Source organism: Labeo rohita, chromosome 14, assembly GCF_022985175.1.
Source record: "Labeo rohita strain BAU-BD-2019 chromosome 14, IGBB_LRoh.1.0, whole genome shotgun sequence".
NCBI lineage: Eukaryota > Metazoa > Chordata > Actinopteri > Cypriniformes > Cyprinidae > Labeo > Labeo rohita.
The window spans coordinates 24,128,249-24,149,663 of record NC_066882.1 but is presented as its reverse complement, the minus strand read 5'-3'; the positions used below and the strand labels follow the sequence as shown (position 1 = coordinate 24,149,663).

General features: G+C 39.2%; 1 protein-coding gene across 1 annotated transcript; it reads left to right on the top strand.

Annotated features, from left to right (window-relative positions):
* Nucleotides 1–3,139: 3,139 nt before the first annotated feature.
* trim35-27 (tripartite motif containing 35-27) lies at nt 3,140–7,163 on the top strand. The gene is made up of 6 exons (XM_051126998.1): nt 3,140–3,544; nt 4,140–4,235; nt 4,321–4,551; nt 4,915–4,937; nt 5,025–5,143; nt 6,583–7,163. The coding sequence occupies exons 1-6, from the start codon at nt 3,140–3,142 to the stop codon at nt 7,161–7,163; spliced, it is 1,455 nt and encodes a 484-aa protein (XP_050982955.1).
* The last annotated feature ends 14,252 nt before the right edge of the window (nt 7,164–21,415 follow it).

Genomic DNA, 21,415 nt, shown 5'->3' with positions numbered 1-21,415 from the left:
GTTATGGAGATGTTGTTCATGCATTTTTTTTATGGCAGACGCTGAAATCACCACGAGCGTTACATGTGTGCAGTAAAAGAAACTCATCAAGTATTACAACGCAAAAAGACGGTTTAAATATGAATCCTTCATGTTCCGCTTGGCTCTGTATGAATGAATGGCGGAGACGCCGTTTTGTTTACTTCACAAATAGTGAAGCACACCTGAGGCTTGTGGTGGTTTTCGGCCTTTGTTTATGTCATTATATGATGACAAACACATGAACAATCTCCAGAACTGCTGTAAGAGTCACTTAATGTGAATTTTACCGTTTCATTTGAGCAAATTAGCATCATATCATAGTGTATACACACAAAATATTGTGTGTATACACTAAACTAACCAGCAACCTAAAATAAAATAAAAGTACGGTTTAACATGTAACAGAAATGTTTTAGTCTTGTTTTACTTTAGTACAGTATAATGTAAAACAATACAATGCTATATATATATATATATATATGTTTCTAACATTACTTACTTGTACTTCAAGTACATGTTCAAAACTTGTTGCCCCAACTTTCCAAATTGAGTCATCTGACCAAATAATTTTAGCACAAATAATTATGTAGTAACTTTAAATAAAAATGCTAATTACATTTTAGTTATATTTGGAATTATCATATTACATATATTTTTAGCGTTTACACTTTGTTATTCTTCGAGTTATTTGCTTACAGTGGTTAATAAACCGGAAGTCTTGCACATTCACAGAAAATAGCTTACATCCGAGCTGCACAATAAGGTAAATATTGCTTTTAGAACAATCTTTAGGTTTTATTTGGAGTTTTGCCACATGGATTAAACTACAATAAAATATTAATCTAATTAAAAATTAAGTTAAAAACAGCAGAACAAAAGCTGTGACTGGTAACTTTACATGACGTTCAGACGGACTCTGAGTAGGCAGCTCTTAACCAGAAAAAGCTTGTTGTGAAAACAAGACTTTACGTAGGTTACTCAACATTCTGGCTACAGGAGAGCAATGATCTGTAAGTGTTTCTAGCACCCAGACACAAATAAAGCAACACTTCTTTTCATCAGCCTGAACACAAGAGTGACAGGCGTGTTAATCGATAGGAAACAGCTTTCAAGTTCAGGGAAGCATCACTGTTGTCATTCTTACAACGGGCCGCAATAACACAGTCACAGGGCTCTCTGGAGCGCCACTAATTACATCTGTTTCCTCTGCCAGTGCCATCACGCCCCCGGAGGTTAAATGTCACTGATAATTGGTTCCCTTTACATCACATCAGTAGATAATACACCCATTTCACAAGGGCGGTTCACAGGGTCCTGAAGTATGCAACATGGTGCATGCTTGATATTTTATATTTGATGAAGACGTTCTGGACGTTTGGTACTGCAATACACAACTGTCATATAGAGATAGTGACATCCATCCAGATGGCAAATGCCGAAACGAGAACACGCTTTAAAACCAAAGTCAGTCTAAATCCAACGCAATGGCTCCCTCTAGTGAACAATGGAGTTAAATAGCAGTTATAAATGGACTTTATCCTTATGATACTGGGTCTGGATTCCCAAAAATCTTATGAAGTTAAGTATTGCTTCAGATTAAATCCAAGGAGTCTGTAAAATTATGCAGTTTTAGAAAATGTCTTAAGAGGTTCTCAACTAGTTCTTTTTTTTTTTTTTTTGAGTTAGAAAATAAAAAAGAAATAGCGGTTATTCTATTCTTAGGAATGTTGGGGCTGGATTCACAAAAGTCTTGAGAAGGAAGTTAAGCATTGCTTAAGATAAATTCCAAGGAGTTTGTAAAATTGTGCAATTCTGGAAAATGTCTTAAGAAGTTCTCAATTATTTTCCTTAAAGCTTAAGTAAAATCTTGAGGTATTTGTTTACATTTTAAAAGTAATGCCACACAGATAAAATAACATAAAATGAATCAAAGTAAAAATTAAGCTCCTATTAAGTATTCTTAAAATCTTTTCGGAAGTTAGAATAAAAGAAGAAATAGCAGTTATAAATGAATTTTATTCTTAATAATGCTGTGACAAGATTCACAAAAATAGTCTTAAGAAAGAAATTAAGAAATTTCTTAAGATGAATTTCAAGAGTTTTTGACTTTGCCAAAACTTTGCAATTCTTTAAAAAAATATATTATAATTATTAGTTATAATTTATTATTATTATTATTATTTAAAATAATATTTGAAATATTTTCTTAAAAATAAGAAGAATCTTGAAGTTTTCACTTTGTATAGTTCATACTTAGTTTGCTTTTTTTTCATATTTAAAGCACTTGGATCAGAGTCAGAGTATACTATGTATATATTGTCATATATAAATAGTATACATAATATATGCATGTTCTGATTTATATTCAGTAAGACAGAACAGACAAGTAACCATTTGTCAGATGTTTATCCAAAGTGATTTACAACAACCTGAGGCTAGACACATACAAACACAATTAAATTTAATGCTGCATACAACCTACGGTGAACAACTTTCACGGTGAATAATAATTTCCTAATGTTAAAAGTAATTTGCATATAAGCTCCTGTACCGTCACTTCACCCCCTCAACATAAACACGCGCACTTACACGTTACTGTCATATACGCTCATATTATTGAAGATGTATTGCATTTTTTGTTACCTGAAAACAGTTTTCCCTCAGGCATCAAATTACACTATTTAACAGCATGGCAACTCATGAGTCACGGATGGAGTCTAACAAGGAACTAGGAAATTCTTTCCATCGTTTGGCAATTTTTAGCCTATAAATATATTTTGTAATTCAGAATGAAACCAATTAAGTAACAAAGAAAAGGTTCTGATTCGTCTGTATGGCCTACTGTCAAATACTGCTGTTCCTGTGAATCCCAAATAGAAGATCGAAAAAGAAACAGAAAAAAAATTCTTTGGAATCATGTAAGTCAATCTTTCCAAGGAAGAGCAATAACATTGCAAACGTGTGATCACACCGATTCATTCAGCCATTCTTTGGAAACCTCAAGCACTGGCATAACTCGTTTTCTACAACGTGACATCACAGCTCAGCTATATTTGAATCTTTCCTCCACACCTCAGCGAACAGAAAAGCACGTTTTCAGCCGCTAAAACACTACGAAATGGCAACTCGGCCGTCTCAGTTTGAGGAGAACCTTCTGTGCCCGGTTTGCCGTGACATCTACAGAGATCCCGTTCTCCTGCTGTGTTCTCATAGCTTTTGCTGGGCCTGTCTGGATCAGTACTGGGAGCTCAGTGGCTCACAAATATGCCCTGTATGCCGGACAGACTTCTGCATGGACCGTCCTCCATGCAACCGTGCTCTGAAGAACCTGTGTGAGATCTTCCTGCAGGAGAGAAGCAAGACGGCATCAGCCGAGGCTGAGTTATTTTGCAGCGTGCATGGAGAGAAACTTCAGCTCTTTTGCGTGGAAGATGAGCATCTAGTGTGCAGCGTGTGTGCGAATGATGATATGCATGTTGAACACACATGCAGACCAGTGGATGAAGCTGCAGTGGCTTTCAAGGTACATTTTGAAATGTTACATTTCCTTTTTAGTTCTAATAGGTTTCATTTAAGAGCACATAATTCCACTTTACTGCATTTTGTTCAAAACTTAAAGAATTAGTCATTAAAGAATTAGTCTGATAATCCGAGATGTTTGTGTCTTTCTTTTTTCAGTTGAAAAGAAATGAAGGTTTTTGAGAAAAACATTCCAGGATATTTGTTTTTATAGTGGAAGTCAATGGAGATCAGTGAGTTGAAGCTCTAAATTCAGTTTCAATGCAGCTTCAAGGGGCTCTACACAATCCCAGCCATGGAATAAGTGTCTTATCTAGAGAAACGATCGATTGAAACTGCAGTTTGGACCTTCAACCCGCTGATCCCCATTGAAGTTCTCTATATGGAGAAAAATCCTGGAATGTTTTTCTCAGAAACCTTAATTTCTTTTCAACTGAAGAAAAACAAATGAGTAAATTATTCGATTTTTTTTTTTTTTTTTTTTTTTTTTTTTGGAAGTTAACTAATCCTTTAAGTCTTTAAGTACAAATTATTTGAAAAAGTTTTGAATTTTAAATAAGCCCTGAATACTGTAAATGAATTATATTTCCATGTTTCAGGAGGTGCTCAAAACAAGCCTGAAGCCTTTGCAGGAAAACCACAAAATTTTAAAATTAGAGAAGTTCATCTGTAATCAACGAGTGAAACACATCAAGGTAAAATCAACAGTTGAAAAACCTTCATATGCTATGAAAAGAGTAACAGTTACATAACTTTTATCTTTTTTGCGCTGTGTTACAGAATCAAGCTGAACAAACAGAGGCACATATTAAGAAGGAGTTTGAGCAGCTTCGACAGTTTTTGCATGATGAAGAGGCGGCCAGGATAACTGCTCTGAAGGAGGAAGAGGAGCAGAAACGGAAACTGTTAGAGGAGCAGATGATGAGAATTAACAGTGAACTCTTATCTCTGGAAGAAAGAATGAGGATCACTGAGGAAGAGATAGAGACTGACAACATCTCGTTCCTACTGGTATTGTCAATTATTTATCATTCTTACTAACCAGGATAAAATAATTTTTAATATGTATTTAATTATATATTTCACTTCATCATTCAGTTATTAGATTAAAAGTACAATAAAAATTAACATTATGAAATACTATTATAATTTAAATAAACTGTTTTCTACTGTTATATATATTTTAAAACTGAATTTATTCTTGTGTGCAAAGCTGAATTTTCAGCATCATTACTCCAGTTTTCAGTGTCACATGATCCTTCGGAAATCATTCTGCTCGTTTTTAATTATAAACTTTTATTATGATTTTGATTATGAGAATTGTTTTTAATTATAAAACGTATCTTTGTCATTTCCATGTAAATCCATCTAAAGACGTACAAAGGCCCTCCTGAAAGGTAAGTGCGATTTCTGTTGTATGAACTCTATCTATACTGATTGTGACCCAAAATCGCATTGAGTACTGACTGAGGATGTTCTTCCAGCTCTCAGTGCACCAGTCCCTGTCCAGAGAAGCTCCCCGAAGTGCTAATTAATGTGGCAAAGCACCTGGGAAATCTAAAGTTCAAAGTATGGCAGAAAATGAAGGCTGCTGCTCAATACAGTGAGTCTCATGTATTGAACAGTTCCAGGAAGAACATTTAACATCCATGTAATCTTTCTATTCAACAATAGTTTCTTTACTGTCGAAAAAGGTTCTTTAGATTAAAAATGTCATGTACACTGAGGAATAGGATAAAAACTAATAACAATAAAAAGGTAATTAGGACTTTTTTCTTGCATTTCTGGGTTTATATCTCACGATTCTGAGATAAAATCCACTAAAAAAACACATCGTTTTATGAATAATAATTTTATGTATTATTACGATTACGTAAAATGGTTGCATTTGGTGAGCTACTGCTGCTACCTGTTGCTATTTTATGGCACCTCCCATACTCCAAAATATGTATAAAATGATGTGGATTTTTTAAATAACATAAATCTTTCATGGGTTTTCTACTACATATTTCAGTACTAGACTTCATTTATGTTATATTAAAGGAGAAGTCCACTTCCAAAACAAAGATTCACATACAATGTACTCACCCCATTGTCATCCAAGATGTTCATGTCTTTCTTTCTTCAGTTGTAAATAAATTATGTTTTCTGAGGAAAATATTTCTGCATTTTTCTTCATATAATGGACTGATATGATGCCCCCTAAGTTTGAAATTCCAAAATGTAGTTTAAACGCGGCTTCAAAGGGCTCTAAATGATCCCAGCCGAGGAAGAAGGGTCTTATCTATCTTATCTTATCTACTTTTTAATATCAAACGCTCGTCTTAAACTGTTTTTGTTCCGGTTCATGAGAGTTAGGGTATGTCGAAAAACTCCCATCTCATGTTCTCCCTCAACTTCAAAATCGTCCTATATCGCTGTTTTACCTTTTTTGTTAAGGGTGTTTGATCTTCTTTGCCTGTTTACTTTGCAAAGTTGAGGGAGAAAATATGATTAGAGTTTTTCGACATACCCTAACTGTCTTGAACCAGAATACACAGAGTTCAATGAAAGCAAGGCAAGACGGGTGTTTGAGAATAAAAAGTATTTAAATTGTTTTTTTTGTTTTTTTTTTAAATGAAAATAACCGATAATTGATAAGACCTTTTTCCTCTGCTGGGATCGTTTGAAGCTGCATTTAAACATTTTGGAAGTTCAAAATCGGGGCACCATGGCAGTCTATTATATGGAGAAAAAATGCAGAAATGTTTTCCTGAAATAACATAATTTCTGTACGACTGAAGAAAGAAAGACATGAACATCTTGGATGACAAGGGGGTGAGTACATTATATGTAAATCTTTGTTTTGGAAGTGGACTTCTCCATTAAGCTATAAAAGTCTTAATACCTGGAGTTCCCTTCATGAAATGTTCACTAAAAGTTTCTTGGGAAACCAAAAATAGTTCTTCTATTGCATCACTACGAAAACCCCCTTGTGGAACCTACATTTTTAAAAGTGTAGTCTAAAATGTATCATAAACTTTCATTCTCTTTCATCTCTAGTTCCTGTTGTCCTCGACCCTAACACCGCTCACCCATGCCTGCATCTCTCTGACAATCTGAGCAATGTGAGGTTTGGTCAGTGGAGTCGACAGGCCTTGGGTTACACAGACAAACATGAGGGATATACAAGCGTCCTGGGCTCTGAGGGCTTCAGCTCTGGGATTCACTATTGGGACGTCGAGGTCGGTGACAACACCACCTGGGCCTTAGGAGTGATTTCAGAGTCTGCCATCCAGACTCGAGACAATCTGCCCAGTTCTGGTCTGTGGCGCCTCGGCTTTCACAACGGCACATACGGACAAAGCTGTTCAGGGGAGCTTCTCACATCACTTCCTGTGAAACAGAAGGTCCAGCGTGTCAGAGTCCAGTTGGACTGGGACGAAGGGCAAGTGTCATTCTTCAATCCTCTCACCGACACGCATCTCCACACCTTCAAGCACACTTTCAGCGAGAAAGTGTTTCCGTATTTCTGTAACGTGTGTCCGTCTCAAGCTCTGCAAATCTTGCCAGTGGAAATGGCTCCAGCTGGACTGGAGGTGAAGAATTTGTCTGCATTAACCAGCAAAATTGAGAGCAAGTGAAGCTGTAGAAGTAAAAATCCAGTTTATTTTCTACACGGGAAAAAAAAATTAAATCCCTGTGGGGAAAACGAATGGAAAAAAATGTTACATGAACAAAAAAGTTTGGTCAAATAACTCATTGGATCTTTTATTGAAGACATGACTGTGAAAAGACATGATTGTGAAAGTTACTATGATAGGCAGTACTATATATATACATATATGTGACCCTGGACCACAAAACCAGTCACAAGGGTCAATTTTTTGAAACTGAGATTTATATATCACCTGAAATCTGAATACTGATGTATGGTTTGTTAGGATAGGACAATATTTGGCTGAGATATAACTATATGAAAATCTGAGGGTGCAACAAAAAAAATCTAAATATTGAGAAAATCACCTTTAAAGTTGTCCAAATGAAGTTCTTAGCAATGCATATTACTAATCAAAAATGGAACATGATTTTTACTTAATATCCTAAGGATTTTTGGCATAAAAGAAAAATCGATAATTTTGACCCATACAGTGTATTTTTGGCTATTTCTACGAATGCTACTTAAGACTGGTTTTGTGGTCCAATGTCACATATATGTAAATACAGATATATTCAGAAGATATTACTGTGAAATCTGCTGTGATAATTAGTTCTTTTTTCCTTTTTTCCTTTTTACCCACACAGAGACACACACACATTATCATAAGGCAGCACTTTTATGAAAAATTGTGAATTTATGTTAAATTTTGTGATGTAGGATTTTCACCTCAGTTGTCTATTTCAGTTTGATGTTGTTTTGTTATTTTTGGGCGTTTAAATGTTATTACTTGAAATATTAATGCTTAACTGTGAAAGTATTTTTGGGTAATGTGACAAACAATCCTGCTGTGAATTGCAACATATCATCTGTGTCTGTAATTATGAAGACCCTTCCCACCAAAAACACACAACACATTGTATACATAGTTCTGTGTCAAACAGCACACACTTTTAGTTCTTTCTTCTGTTTTATTCTATATTTATAAATATCACTTGAACGGTATGTTACAAGATAATGTAATGAAATAAAAAATACAAATAAAAAAATGATTTGTTCAGTTGTTTTTTTTTTTTATGGTTTTTTTGGTTAAGAAGTTACAAAGCCTTAGAGTATCTAATTAATGGGACTCGTTCTTTGGTTTTGTGACTCATCATCTGAAAATAATTTAATATATTTCAAATAGTCATAATGTAGATCACAATTAGTCTTTTAATTTGAAAATATATTCAAGAATAAAAAGGGAAAAAAAGAAAAATAGTTTAGCAATAAGTGTTTAGCAGTTAAGCAAGTTTTAAGCAGTGATATTATTATTATTTAGGATCTCAAATTAAAATATATATTACATGATAAAGCATGTTCATATTTAACCCTGTAAAGTCACTTAACATTTTAATTTTTCTTTTTTTTAAGAGTTTATTGCATTTTTTTTAATTTGAGGTTTTTAAAGTTTTCATTTAAGGTTCCATTAGTTAATGGTAGTTAATGTATTAATTAACATGAACGAACAATAAATAATACATTTATTACAGTATTTATTCATCTTTATTAATGTTAGTTCATAAAAATACATTTATTCATTGTTAGTTCATGGTAATTCATAGTGCATAATGTCAACAAACACAACTTTTGATTTTAATAATGCATTAGTAAATACTGAAATTAACATTAACCATTGTTAACTATCATTAGTGAAAAGAAGTTTTTCAGCAAAGTTTTTATCGTGTTGTTAATTTAGATGCTTTAGAAATGATAAGAGTATATTTTATAGGGTTATTAGTAATATTAGCACATATAAATTATTATTACAGCAAAAGATGGCAGGTAGATATAGTCTGTGAGCTATGAAGTAAAAATGCACAAATGTGCTTCTATCGCCTCACCAGCCACTCTAGCAGATGAGCAGTCAGCATGTCTAATGACGGGTGCCTTTTGAGTGCAAGATTTGCATGTACGGGATTCCTATTTTTATCTTAAAATCCCCTGGAGTTTTTTTTTTTTACATTTGCGTGTGCTTAACTCTTCTTAACCAATAACCAAATTGTATAAAATCTTCCTCATGGTTTCAGCTATACACACTGAGTATCACTGCTCTTCTCCAGAAACCACACTGTCTGGCATTCAGCTTTCACATTATGGTGCACTGCACTAAACAGTGGCAACAATGAAAGTAATTAGAGCATGACTCCTGACATGGCATCTCAACACCTGTGATGACCTCTAATTGATTTCCTCCTATGAGACGGACAAAAATGTTTTTGTAAATGCCAGACAGGCATTCCTCTGAACTGCTGCTGACATTTGTAACACTGCTGCCAGTAACAGCTATATCAAAAACAAGCTATTATTGACTGAGTACTGTCATGTGAGACATTTAAAAAAATAGATTTGTTTCAGCATTATGCAAAATGGGGCTTACAGAACAGGTATTGCTGGAATATCAAATAACTTTATAGAAAAAAAAATAATTTAGAAATCATCTTTGTCAATCCTAAAATAACCACTAGTTTATTTTAAAATATTTAAATAAAATAATTATACAATGCATTCGATTATAAGCATATAAACTAATTCCTTTAACTTTAAATTAAAACTTCTAATAATAATAGAATTCAGTACAAGTATGCCACAGATATATTATCCACTAATTAATCCAAAAATAATTTTAATGCATAATATATTTTCAGCTTAGAGTTTGGGAAATATTAATTATTGCTTTCATGAGACAAAATTACATGTACAGGTTTTCTACTAGTTTTAAAATGTCTAAATTTGCCCTGCCACAGATTTATAGTCATGGCATTAAATATTAAATCTTCCTCAGTGTTTTTGTCTTGTTTTCCAGTGGAAATGTCATAATATAAATAATTATATATTTACAACATGTAACAAAATTAACGAATTGAACAAATGAAGAGTTTATGCTTAAAATAAGAGCAAATCAATAAGGTATGAAAACTTCTCTTCAAATTGGTGATTTTTCTGAGCCCTGTCAAATATTGTTTTTTTGTTTGTTTGTTTTAATTATAAACTCACTTAATATTGATCAATTTCTCAGTCTGCAAATTTCCTTTGGCTCTGATCCGGCCCATATCAGCAGCTAAAGTGTGGCCCAGATTAGTATTTGTTCACCGGCCCAAAACTGGTCCACATCTCTTTAGCCAGAACTGAACCAAAACAGTGCCATAACCCAACCCAAAATGAGCCAAATCATGAAAACAGATGTGGCTGATATATGGACCTTATATGATATTCTTATATGGCTGATACACCAAAAGCCATTATTTAACCATATTTATGCCTTTCTCACTCACAGTCTGTCAGGAAGGAGAGAAAAAAAAACAGTATCATAATTAGTATAATACGTTAGATATTATTTAAAGCCATGACATGAGTGCTGCTATAGGCATTTTTAGATGAGTAAAACTTTAGCTACTCTAATAACAAACTATAAAGACATAATACTTAATAATATACATAACATTAATGAAAATGTGAAATGAAAGTATCCAAACATGTAAATTGCACATACACTCTAAAACGTGCTGAGTTAAATACAACCCAGCACTGGGTAAAATATGGACAAACTACATAATATGGTTGTTTTGACCCAGCGGTTGGGTTACTACCCAGAAGGTTGGGTTAACATTTAACCCAACTGCTGGGTCAAAACAACCCAATCGCTGGGTATGTCCATATTTTACCCAGCGCTACGTTGTTATTAACCCAGCAGTTTTAGAGTGTAGGCCATTTTCTAGCAAAGTAACAAGCTGTGGACACTGAATATCTTGCCTGAGGTAAAGATAATCCTGTTTTATTGCCGTTTTTACGAGGTTGCGAAACTGATTGAGGTTAAATGAGACATGAGATTTTCATTCGCATTTAATTCCCATTATAACTAAAAAAGAGACAGGAGTGACTCGCTCTCCGTGCTTCTGTACTTGTCACTGCACATCCAAGAGCGTCAAAATGGCATTTGTCGGCATGTTCGGTACACATACCGAAACAAACCATTTTTTTCTGTACCATTACACCCCTAAAAAAACATTTAAAACACCAAAACTACACTAACCTTAATAATAGTGTGTCTGGGCAAAGGCTGCTGTTAATGAGGGAGCAGAGCGGGAAATAACGGACATATTTTCAAACTATCAGTAATCCACCAATAGCAATACGGGAAGAATGAATGAGTGGGCTGAGATGTGGACTGCCACAAACCTGCACGTTATTTGTGTTTTTCCAAGTAAAAGCCAAATGTTAACCGTAAGCAAAGAACTTATATTGACAAGAAGTGAAAGCCAATGGAATGTTCCATTGCAACAGCGGCGTCCAGCAGCAGCCCTACACTTCCGCCATTTTGGAGTAAACGCGACTTGGCAGTCCACTAGCTTCTTGCCGTCGCTATGGCAAATATCAGCTTGCTTTGTTTTAAAAAACGTACATTAAGGGTGCTTTCACACCTTTTTTAGATATGGTTATATTAATTTATCATTTTGAGCAGGAGTCCAGGATTCGTCAGGAAAACATTTTTAAAACGCACCTCCTACAAACGGAGCAACGGCATGTATCCACCTTATTTTTCCAATAAGAGCTGGTGCGGCCATTTGTAAATGTAATGTGTCTGGCTTCCAGTGTCATTCGCTTGCTATACTTGATATTGGTGTCTTACCATATTATTTTAATGTATTATCTTAATTGTGAACACACTTTGTAGTGCAAATAGTTTTACCATTTACTGCACTTTGTTATTCTTGTTATTTCGCTACCGCGGCTAAAGAACCAGGAGTCTCGCATATTCACAGAAATAATAAAGTGATAATAAAGTTAAACGCTGAAGGCTATTGGCGAGATGTATTGGCGAGAAATATGGGAGAATTAAGGTGTAAATATGTTATTGAAATGATCATGGAAAACAAGTTTCCAAAGCTACTTGTGCACCTATTGTGTTATTGTTGAACCCCACAAGATGCACTAGTTCTAGCCGTGCTCGTGTATTCATTTATGCTGCTGTTATCAACCCTCAAATCAATGTCTGAATAGGGGCAAAGCAGGCTGTGAAGTTCCTGGGAAACTGTAGGTTTATCTTCTTGTTTTTTTTTTGTAAAATTGTGGACTTGTGATGAACAAAAACAAAGATGACTTTCTGGATAGCAACATCTTTATGTTAGGAATCTAACCTACTTGAAAGTGAAACCAACGTTTTGTGTGTTTCATAGGCTAATAAGTTTATTTCTTATACAAATGCAAAACTGCAATGACTTCCACACAACCTGGGTTAAATGCCCTGCAAACATGTAAAATAAATAACAAGAAAGAAGTAGAATAAAGGCAGTAAGCCAATAATAAGTAATGTTAATGTCAACATTTTGGTCATTTCATATATTCAACTGAAATAATAAATGAATTACTAAAATGATCATTACCTGTGCCAGGCTGATTTCCTGGTGTGCTAAAGGTGTAATCTTTGATCTCACTGTACCAACTGTCTACAGCCGCCTTCCCTAAAATATACAAAACAATAAAAAAAATTTCAGGGTGAGGTGCTCAGTGCTGCATTTTGAGAATGGCAGAGACTGCTTTGTTCGAAGATTGCTTTTTAGACAATAGTACGTCTTTGAAGAGTGTCACAGAGTGACGAAAGGCTGTATTAGGGCAGTTATGGCTTAATCGTTAGACTTTTAACCCAAAGATGGCAGGTTTGAGTCTTGGTGAGACCCTTGAGCAAGGCACCGAAACTGCTCCCCGGGTGCCACAGCAAAAATGCAAGTGACTAGCCTTACTTAGAATACTCCAATTTCTAGCTATTTGGAATGAGGTTATAAGTAAGTTGTGAATTAGACATGGTTTTTTTTGTGCATACAATATGAAAAATCCACACCATTTTTAGTAAATGAGCCCCTCTGCATCCATCTGAAGATGCTGTACAAAGCATTGTTTTCTGTACCATTACACCCCTAAAAAACATTTAAAACACTAAAACTGCACTTACCTTAATAATAGTGTCTCCCATATAGAAATGTGATATATGGCCAAATAAAATGATAGTTAAAATATGTGAACATATATGTACATATTTGTAATAACACTGTTTGAATGAGCCATATATGATAAAGAACATGTACAAACATGTGGATGACCTTTTTTTTTTTTTTTTTTTTTTTTTTTTTTTTTTTTAACTTTTTACGGAGTTATGAAACTATTTGATCATACAGATAGTCATGAAAGCAGCTAAGAAAAAAGCATACAATACACAGCTCATTGTTATTTATTATTATTATTACTATTATTATTATTAATTCTTCTTGAAGGTACACTGACCATGTCTTCAATAACACAAAAAAAGTCGCTGTTTGGATTTTAATGGGCATATACTTAAGAGTCTATGAATGGATCATTAGCAAAATCCTGGTGTTATGGATTTTTAGAGTAAAGATATAATGATGTTGAATTTTCTGATGTTGAATTTTAGAGGATTTACACTAACTAGTATAAACAGCGCCCTCTGACCGGTGTAAATACGGGACATTTGCTCGTGTGTGCGCCTCACCCATTTGAAATTTTTTTCACAGAAGCCATTTTCTTCCCTTGTGATGCGGAGCATATGAGGACGGGAAACAACAAAATAAAGTGTTTAATCTTACGCACAAAATGTGTTTATCGTTGTGCATATCGTTCCCCTTAACTCGAGCTGTGTCTACAAACGCTTTGGGGACGCTCACGTGTAATCAGTCCAATAGAGAGGCGAGACGTCATAGGCAGGTGACGTCACGGACCAGGAAGCTTTAAAGCACATGTGCCAGAACCGGCATTCAGCTTCATTCATTCAGCGAAGCCCTCTGTGTTGTGTGTGAGTCACTCTGTTTTTGTGCTAGTTTGCACAGCTTTTATTTGAGAGTGGCACTATGTCCTACAAGCATTCTTACAAATATAAGCAGCGACATTTTAGACTGTGTCCCTCTCTGCCCGCGCTATTTCAGGTGGGGATACACACAGTCTATTTGTTGTCTGTTTGTGAGCGAAGCATGGGAGTCAGTTCTCGAGGGAGCTGACTGCTCGCGCTTGCGTTCCCCGTGGCTCAGCTCCCGCGGCTCAGCTCCCGCTTCTGCCGAGGCAGGGCGGCGGCTGTGATCGTGGGGATCACACATAGATCTGCGGATGGGTTAGAGACGGGTCCGCCGTCTCTCTGCCTATCTCGCTAGATCTAGCGCTCTCTCTCTGGGTCGGAAGCCAGCGCTGCGGTCCTTCCCCCTCTGAGTGAGAGCTTGCAGCAAAGCGGGCTGCGTCAGCTCTCGAGGGAGCTATCTGCCTGCATTTTCGCTGCGCATGTTTCGCTCCCGGAGAGCTCTCTTCGAGGAGGGAGCTCTCGTGAGTCCCCGCAGTTCAGTTCCCGCTTTTGCCGAGGCAGAGCGGCTACTACGGCCGTGGGGATCGCAGCATGGATCTGGCGAACGGGTTAGAGACGGGTCCGCCCTCTCTCTGCCTTTCTCCCTAGATCTAGCGCTCTCTCTCAGGGCTCGGAAGCCCGTGCTGCAGTTCTTCCCCCTTCTGAGTGAGAGCTCGTGCTGCTGCGGCTATCTTTCTGTGGCTCATCTGTAACTCCAGGGCATCTGCATACTGAACCTTATTGACATTTTGTCGGTATTAGCTCATTCTGAGCAGTGGCGGCTCGGCATCGAGATGTCGTCCTCGCCCATATGAAAGAACTGGGGTTGTGACTGAACGCCAAGAAAAGTGTGCTTTCTCCATTACAGAAAACCACTTATCTAGGCGTGGTGTGGGATCAACCACGATGCAGGCATGTCTTTCTCCTGCTCGGATCGAGTCATCCTCGTGGTAGTCAAGAGAGTGGAAGTAGGCCGGTCACTCACTGTGAAGCAGTTTCAACAACTGCTGGGTCTGATGGCAGCTGCATCCAACGTGATACCTTTTGGTCTGCTGTACATGAGACCCCTACACTGGTGGCTCAAGACCAAGGGGTTCTCCCTGAGGGGAAACCTGCATGATCAAGGTCACGCATGTGCCTTGGACATGTAGAGGAGACCTTGGTTCTTGTCTCAGGGCCCGGTGTTGGGAGCTCCTTGTCGCCTAGACCTAGCGCTCTCTATCTGGGTCGGAAGCCAGCGCTGCGGTCCTTCCCCCTCTGAGTGAGAGCTCGCAGCGAAGCGGGCTGCGTCAGCTCTCGAGGGAGCTGTCTGCCTGCATTTTTGCTGCGCACGTTTCGCTCCCGGAGAGCTCTCTTCGAGGAGGGAGCTCTCGTGAGTCCCTGCGGTTCAGTTCCCGCTTTTGCCAAGGCAGACTGGTGGCTCAAGACCAAGGGGTTCTCCCTGAGGGGAAACCTGCTTTGCATGATCAAGGTCACGCATGTGCCTTGGACATGTAGAGGAGACCTTGGTTCTTGTCTCAGGGCCCGGTGTTGGGAGCTCCTTGTTGCCGCGTAATGCTAGCGACGGACGCGTCCCTCACCAGTTGGGGAGTGGTCATGAATGGCCACCCCGCCCGCGGTCTATGGAGAGGTCACCATCCAGCTTGGCACACCAGCTGCCTGGAGATGCTGGCCATGTTTCAGGTACTGAAACACTTTCACCCGGACGTATGAGGCATCACGTATAAGGAGAATCCTGACTCCTATGGTCCAGGACTTCTGAGGGCAGGCCCTTCTGGGGCAGAGTGGGGTCCACCGCATTCCACGGTGCCCGTCTCTCTTCAGTGCCCTCAGGAGATCAGCCTGCCAACCCTGCCAGTGCTCCAGGGCGCAGCGGTCTCCAGCGAGCCCACACCTCAGTCTCTTCCGCCCGGCAACGTAGCAGAGCTGGGGAGCTCGCCACCCCTGCGGGGGTCTCTAGAACGGTTAGTTCAGTCAGTTCCTGCCGGCGTGCTGTTACAGGGCACCGAGCTAGCAGTTCACACAAATCCAGAGGCTGGTCTCGAGAGACTGGTTCACCTAGTAGATTATTGGCAGCATGGAAGCTACTGCCAAATGTATCTGCATGGGTCCTGCGCACTGTAGAGCAAGGTTATCACATTCAATTCAGTGCTCCGCTGCCACCTTTCAACGGGGTCTTCCCCACTGTGGTGAGCCCCGAGCAGGGTCTGGTAATGGAACAGGAAGTAGACACTCTCTTGAGGAAGGAGGCCATTGAGGTGGTCCCTCCTCAAGACCGGGAGTCCTGGTTCTACAGCCAGTACTTTATTGTTCCAAAGAAGGATGGGGGCCTGCGTCCCATTTTAGATCTGAGACTACTGAATCGTTCAGTTATGAGGCTGAAGTTCAAAATGCTGACTGTCAATCAAGTGTTGTCACAAATCAGGTCCGAGGGCTGGTTTGTGACGATAGATCTAAAAGACGCTTACTTCCACGTCTCCATCCTTCCTCAACACAGGAAGTTCCTGAGGTTTGCTTTCAGGGGCAAAGCATACCAATATCGGATTCTTCCGTTCGGCCTGGCACTGTTCCCCTGCACTTTCACGAAGTGTGTGGATGCTGCTCTGGCTCCGCTGTGACTCCGGGGCATCCGCATACTCAGTTACATCAACGATTGGTTGATTCTGGCTCAATCGGAGCACATGGCGGTTCAACTCGCTCATATGAAAGAGCTGGGGTTGAGACTGAAGACCAAGAAGACTGTGCTGTCTCCATTACAGAGAACCACTTATCTAGGCGTGGTGTGGGATTTGACCACGATGCAGACACGTTTGTCACCTGCTCGGATCGAGTCGATCCTCACTGCCGTCACGAGAGTGAAAGAAGGCCGGTCACTCACTGTAAAGCAGTTCCAGTGAAATTTCCAACATGAAACCTTTTGGCCTGCTGTACTTGAGACCCCTACAGTGGTGGCTCAGGACCAAGCGGTTCTCCCTGAAGGGAAACCCGTTTCTCAACATCAAGGCACGCTGTGATGCCTACGTGCCTTGAACATGTAGAGGAAGCCTTGGTTACTATCTGAGGGCCCAGTGCTGGGAGCTCCTTGTTGCCGTGTAACGCTAGCGACGGATGCGTCTCTCACCAGTTGGGAAGTGGTCATGAGTGGCCACCCTGCCCGTGGTCTGTGGAGTGGTTGCCATCTCACGTGGCACATCAACTGCCTGGAGATGCTGGCTGTGTTTCGGGGAAACACTTTCTCCTGGACCTAACAGACTGCCATGTGTTGGTGCGCACCGACAACACAGTGGTGGTCTACTACATCAACCACCAAGGAGGTCTGCTTTCACGCCCCTTTTACAAGCTGGCGCACCAGATCCGTGTGTGGTCCCAGGACAAACTCCTCTCGCTGAGAGCAGTTCATGTTCCTGGGCATCTGAACATGGGAGCAGACATCCTGTCGAGGCAGGGGCCGAGGCCCGGGGAATGGGCTCCCCTGGCACTGGATGCCATGGTACAGACGTGGCCGAGGCTTCGTCTGTACGCCTTTCCCCCGATCGCTCTGCTCCCGGGAGTTCTGGAGAGAGTGCGTCGGGACGGGGTCCATCTTCTTTTAGTAGCCCCGTACTGGTCGGCCCGAGCATGGTTCTCGGACCTGATTTCCCTTCTCGACGGCTCTCCATGGGAGATTCCCGTCAGGAGGAATCTCCTCTCTCAGGCAGGAGGCACCATCCTCCACCCTCGCCCGGAGTTGTGGAAGTTATGGGTGTGGCCCCTGAGGGGGCACACCTCGTAGCTTCCAGTCTCTCAACCGAGGTTGTTCAGACCATCCTCCAATCCAGAGCTCCCTCTACGAGGAAACTGTACGCCCTGAAGTGGAAGCTTTTCACTTCATGGTGCGGACAACGCCAGCAGGAGCCAGTTAACTGCCCAGTCGGTACAGTGCTGGAGTATCTGCAGGATCGGTTCTCCTCAGGGTTAGCCCACTCCACCTTGAGGGTCTACGTGGCGGCTATTTCGGCCTACCACGCCCCACTTGGTGGCATGTCAGTGGGCAAGGACCCCCTTGTAGTATGTTTCCTCTGCGGTGCGCTGAGACTGAGGCCTCCAGTATGGCCTCGGGTCCCTACGTGGGACCTCGCCGTGGTGCTTGAGGCTCTTTGTAGGCCTCCTTTTGAGCCTATCAAAGAGTCTTTGGATCATCATCTCTCTGCCAAGACAGCACTTGGGTATCCGGGGTATGTTCCGAAGGTCCCCTCTGCAGCACCACGGCCTGTTGTACTCCAGGCCTTTTGTCCTTCTCCCTTTCGGGATCCGGATCAGCAGAAGCTAGCATACCCTTAGCCGCTGGATTGTGGATGCTATCACTCAGGCTTATGAGTTCTTGGACCTTCCCTCTCCCTTGGGGGTTAAGGCCCATTCTACCCGAGGCATCTCCGCCTCCAAAGCTTTCATGTCTGGTGTCCCTGTGCAGGACATCTGTGATGCAGCGGGATGGTCCACGCCCCTTATCTTCGTCAGGTTCTATGACTTAGACCTGCGAGTCGCTCCTGACTCTTCTGTCCTTCGACCTAGCACACACTAGGCAGGGACTTGGAACTATGGGGGCGTGGGCATATCGTTCCCCAAAGCGTTTGTAGACGCAGCTTGAGTTCCTGAAGGGACGTCACCCGCCTATGACGTCTCGCCTCTCTATTGGACTGATTACACATGTGATTCAGAGCATGCTTACGCTGAGAGCATCCCCAAAGCGTTTGTAGACGCAGCGTCTCGTTCCCTTCGGGGAACCGGGGTTACAGTCGAAACCTGAGACGTTTTATAACAATATTAATGTGCTGTATGCCGCTAAATTTTTCTCAAATACACTCACCGAAAGTAAGTGTTTTACCTCAATTGCGATATGTATTTTTATATTTTATAGCTGTATGCTTCTAAACCAACATAAACTTCAGATATCAGTTGCAGTGCTGACGTAGAGATAATTTTTAACAGGGAAAGTAAGTGTTTTATCTCATTGAAAATTTTATTATTATAACGTCATATTGATTTATAGCGAAATGTATGTGTATTCATGTATTTAAACTGTTTCTCAGAGCAATATGTTCTTTCACTCACGATGCGGAGCAGACAGGGAAGTTTTTATCAAGGAAAACACAGAAAGTAAGTGTTTTACCTCATTTACATTATGTATAATATTACTTTATGACCACATTAATATGTTGTGTGCACCTAAACGTTTCTCACAGTGATATTTATGTGCTGTGCTCTCCTGAACTTTTTCTCAGAGAGATATTTTCTTTCAATCGCGATGCGGAGCAGACAGGAAAGTTGGTTTTATCAAGGAAAATGTCAAAAGTAAGTGTTTTACTTCGTTTACATTATGTGTAATATTACTTTATGATGATATCAATATGCTGTGTGCACCTAAACATTTTTCAGAGATCTAAATTGCTATACAGTGCTGGCGTGGAGGTCTCTTTCAACAAGTAAAACACCAGAAGTAAGTGTTTTATCTTATTTAAAATATGTATTTTATAATGTCATATTGATTTATAGTGATATTTATGTGCTGTGCTCTCCTGAACTTTTTCTCAGAGAGATATTTTCTTTCAATCACAATGCGGAGCAGATGGGAAAGTTGTTTTTATTGAGGAAAATGCCAAAAGTAAGTGTTTTACTTTGTTTACATTATGTGTAATATTACTTGATGATATTAATATGCTGTGTGCACCTAAACATTTCTCATAGATCTGAATTGCTATGCAGTGCTGAGGTGGAGGTCGCTTTTAACAGGGAAATACTAGAAGTAAGTGTTTTATCTCATTTAAAATATGTATTTAAGTAAGTGTTTTACTTCATTTTCATTATGTATTTTATAAGATATTATTACTTTATGATGACATTTATATGATGTGCGCCCTAAACAATCCTAAATGTTTCTCACAGATATTAATTTCTATGCAGTACTGACGTGAAGGTCGCTTTTAATAAAAGTCATGTTTAAAAAAAAAAAAAATCATGAAATTGTATTATTTGTGTCCTAAGAAGATGGAGAATAGCAATGAATTCATTTTCTGATTTCTCTTCATCGTCTTGCCCTTTTTAGGATTAATGTGCTTCTAACTTAATTGTCCGAATTTTTTAAGATGCTGTGATGATGGAACATCCACTTCTGGCCAAATTGGTACAGCCTTGAACTGCAAAATGGCAGAGCTCCAAACTGCATCAGCAAAAAATAAAAAAAAGTTCAGAATTAAAGTAGTTGTCACTTGATTGTTTACTGTTACTTCAGCCAAAAATAAAAATGTTGTATTATTTAATTGCCATCAAGTTGATCCAAACCTGAATGAGCTTCTTTCTTCTGCTGAACACAAAAAGGTATTGTGAAGAATGTTTGTAAACAATTGCTGTCCACTTACTTCCATGGTAGGAAAATACTAAGAAAGTAAGTGGAGCCCCAAAACTCTTTGGTTACAAACATTCTTCAGAATATCATCCTTTGTCAGCAGAAGAAAGAAGCTCATACAGGTTTGGACCAACATGATGGTAAGTAAATAATTGAAGAGTTCAGATGCAAAACCAGCTAAATCCATCTGACGTCTTTCTTTAAAAAATGCATTTTTTATCAGGCTCCGATGTATAGGTTTTTATGCAAGTACCTTCTGATTGGGCTGAGGCTGCTATTTTAGCAGGTTTGAAAAAAAGGTATTTGATGGACGTATAATCCCTGGTGAAAAAAACAGCATATGCTGGTAGGTATGTTTTGATGCTGGAATGCTGGTAGGTAGGTTTTGATGCTGGTTTAAGCTGGTCCTTTGCTGGTTTTTGCTGGTCATGTTGCTGGTCAAGGACCAGCATGAACCAGCAAAGGACCAGCATAAACCAGCATCAAAACATACCTACCAGCATACGCTGGTTTTTTCACCAGGGATATGTGTCGAGAGCATTCACTCAGTATCATTATCTCATTTTTGACCGAGATGGCTTTTAGCTGGTTTTGCATCTGAACTCTTCAATTACATCATTTTCATTTTTGGGGAACTATCCCTTTAAACACATTTTAAATAACTTTAAAATAAATGTGTTAATATTATTATGTTTTGTAGCTGCAATGATCAGTTAATTAAATTTTTTGAAACACCCTTATTGTGTTTTTGCCATTTATATTTTGCCATTAAATTTTAGTTCAAATATATGTAACTTATATTTAACATATATTTAATTTACATATACATTGTTGCCCATATATGAACATGTATTATATAGACATATGTTCCATATATGTGTGTATTTGGGAAAATATATGTTACATATTTGAAAGCGGCCATTTTTGTAATATTTTGAAATATATGTTGCATATATGTACAAGTATCTGACAT

What these genes read in the sequence shown, in the direction of transcription:
- trim35-27 (XM_051126998.1), top strand. Translation starts at nt 3,140, where the DNA reads ATGGCAACTCGGCCGTCTCAGTTTGAGGAGAACCTTCTGTGCCCGGTT. An exon ending in AAGCTGCAGTGGCTTTCAAG is followed by an intron (nt 3,545 to 4,139) that starts GTACATTTTGAA and finishes TCCATGTTTCAG; the next exon opens with GAGGTGCTCAAAACAAGCCT. An exon ending in TACAAAGGCCCTCCTGAAAG is followed by an intron (nt 4,938 to 5,024) that starts GTAAGTGCGATT and finishes ATGTTCTTCCAG; the next exon opens with CTCTCAGTGCACCAGTCCCT.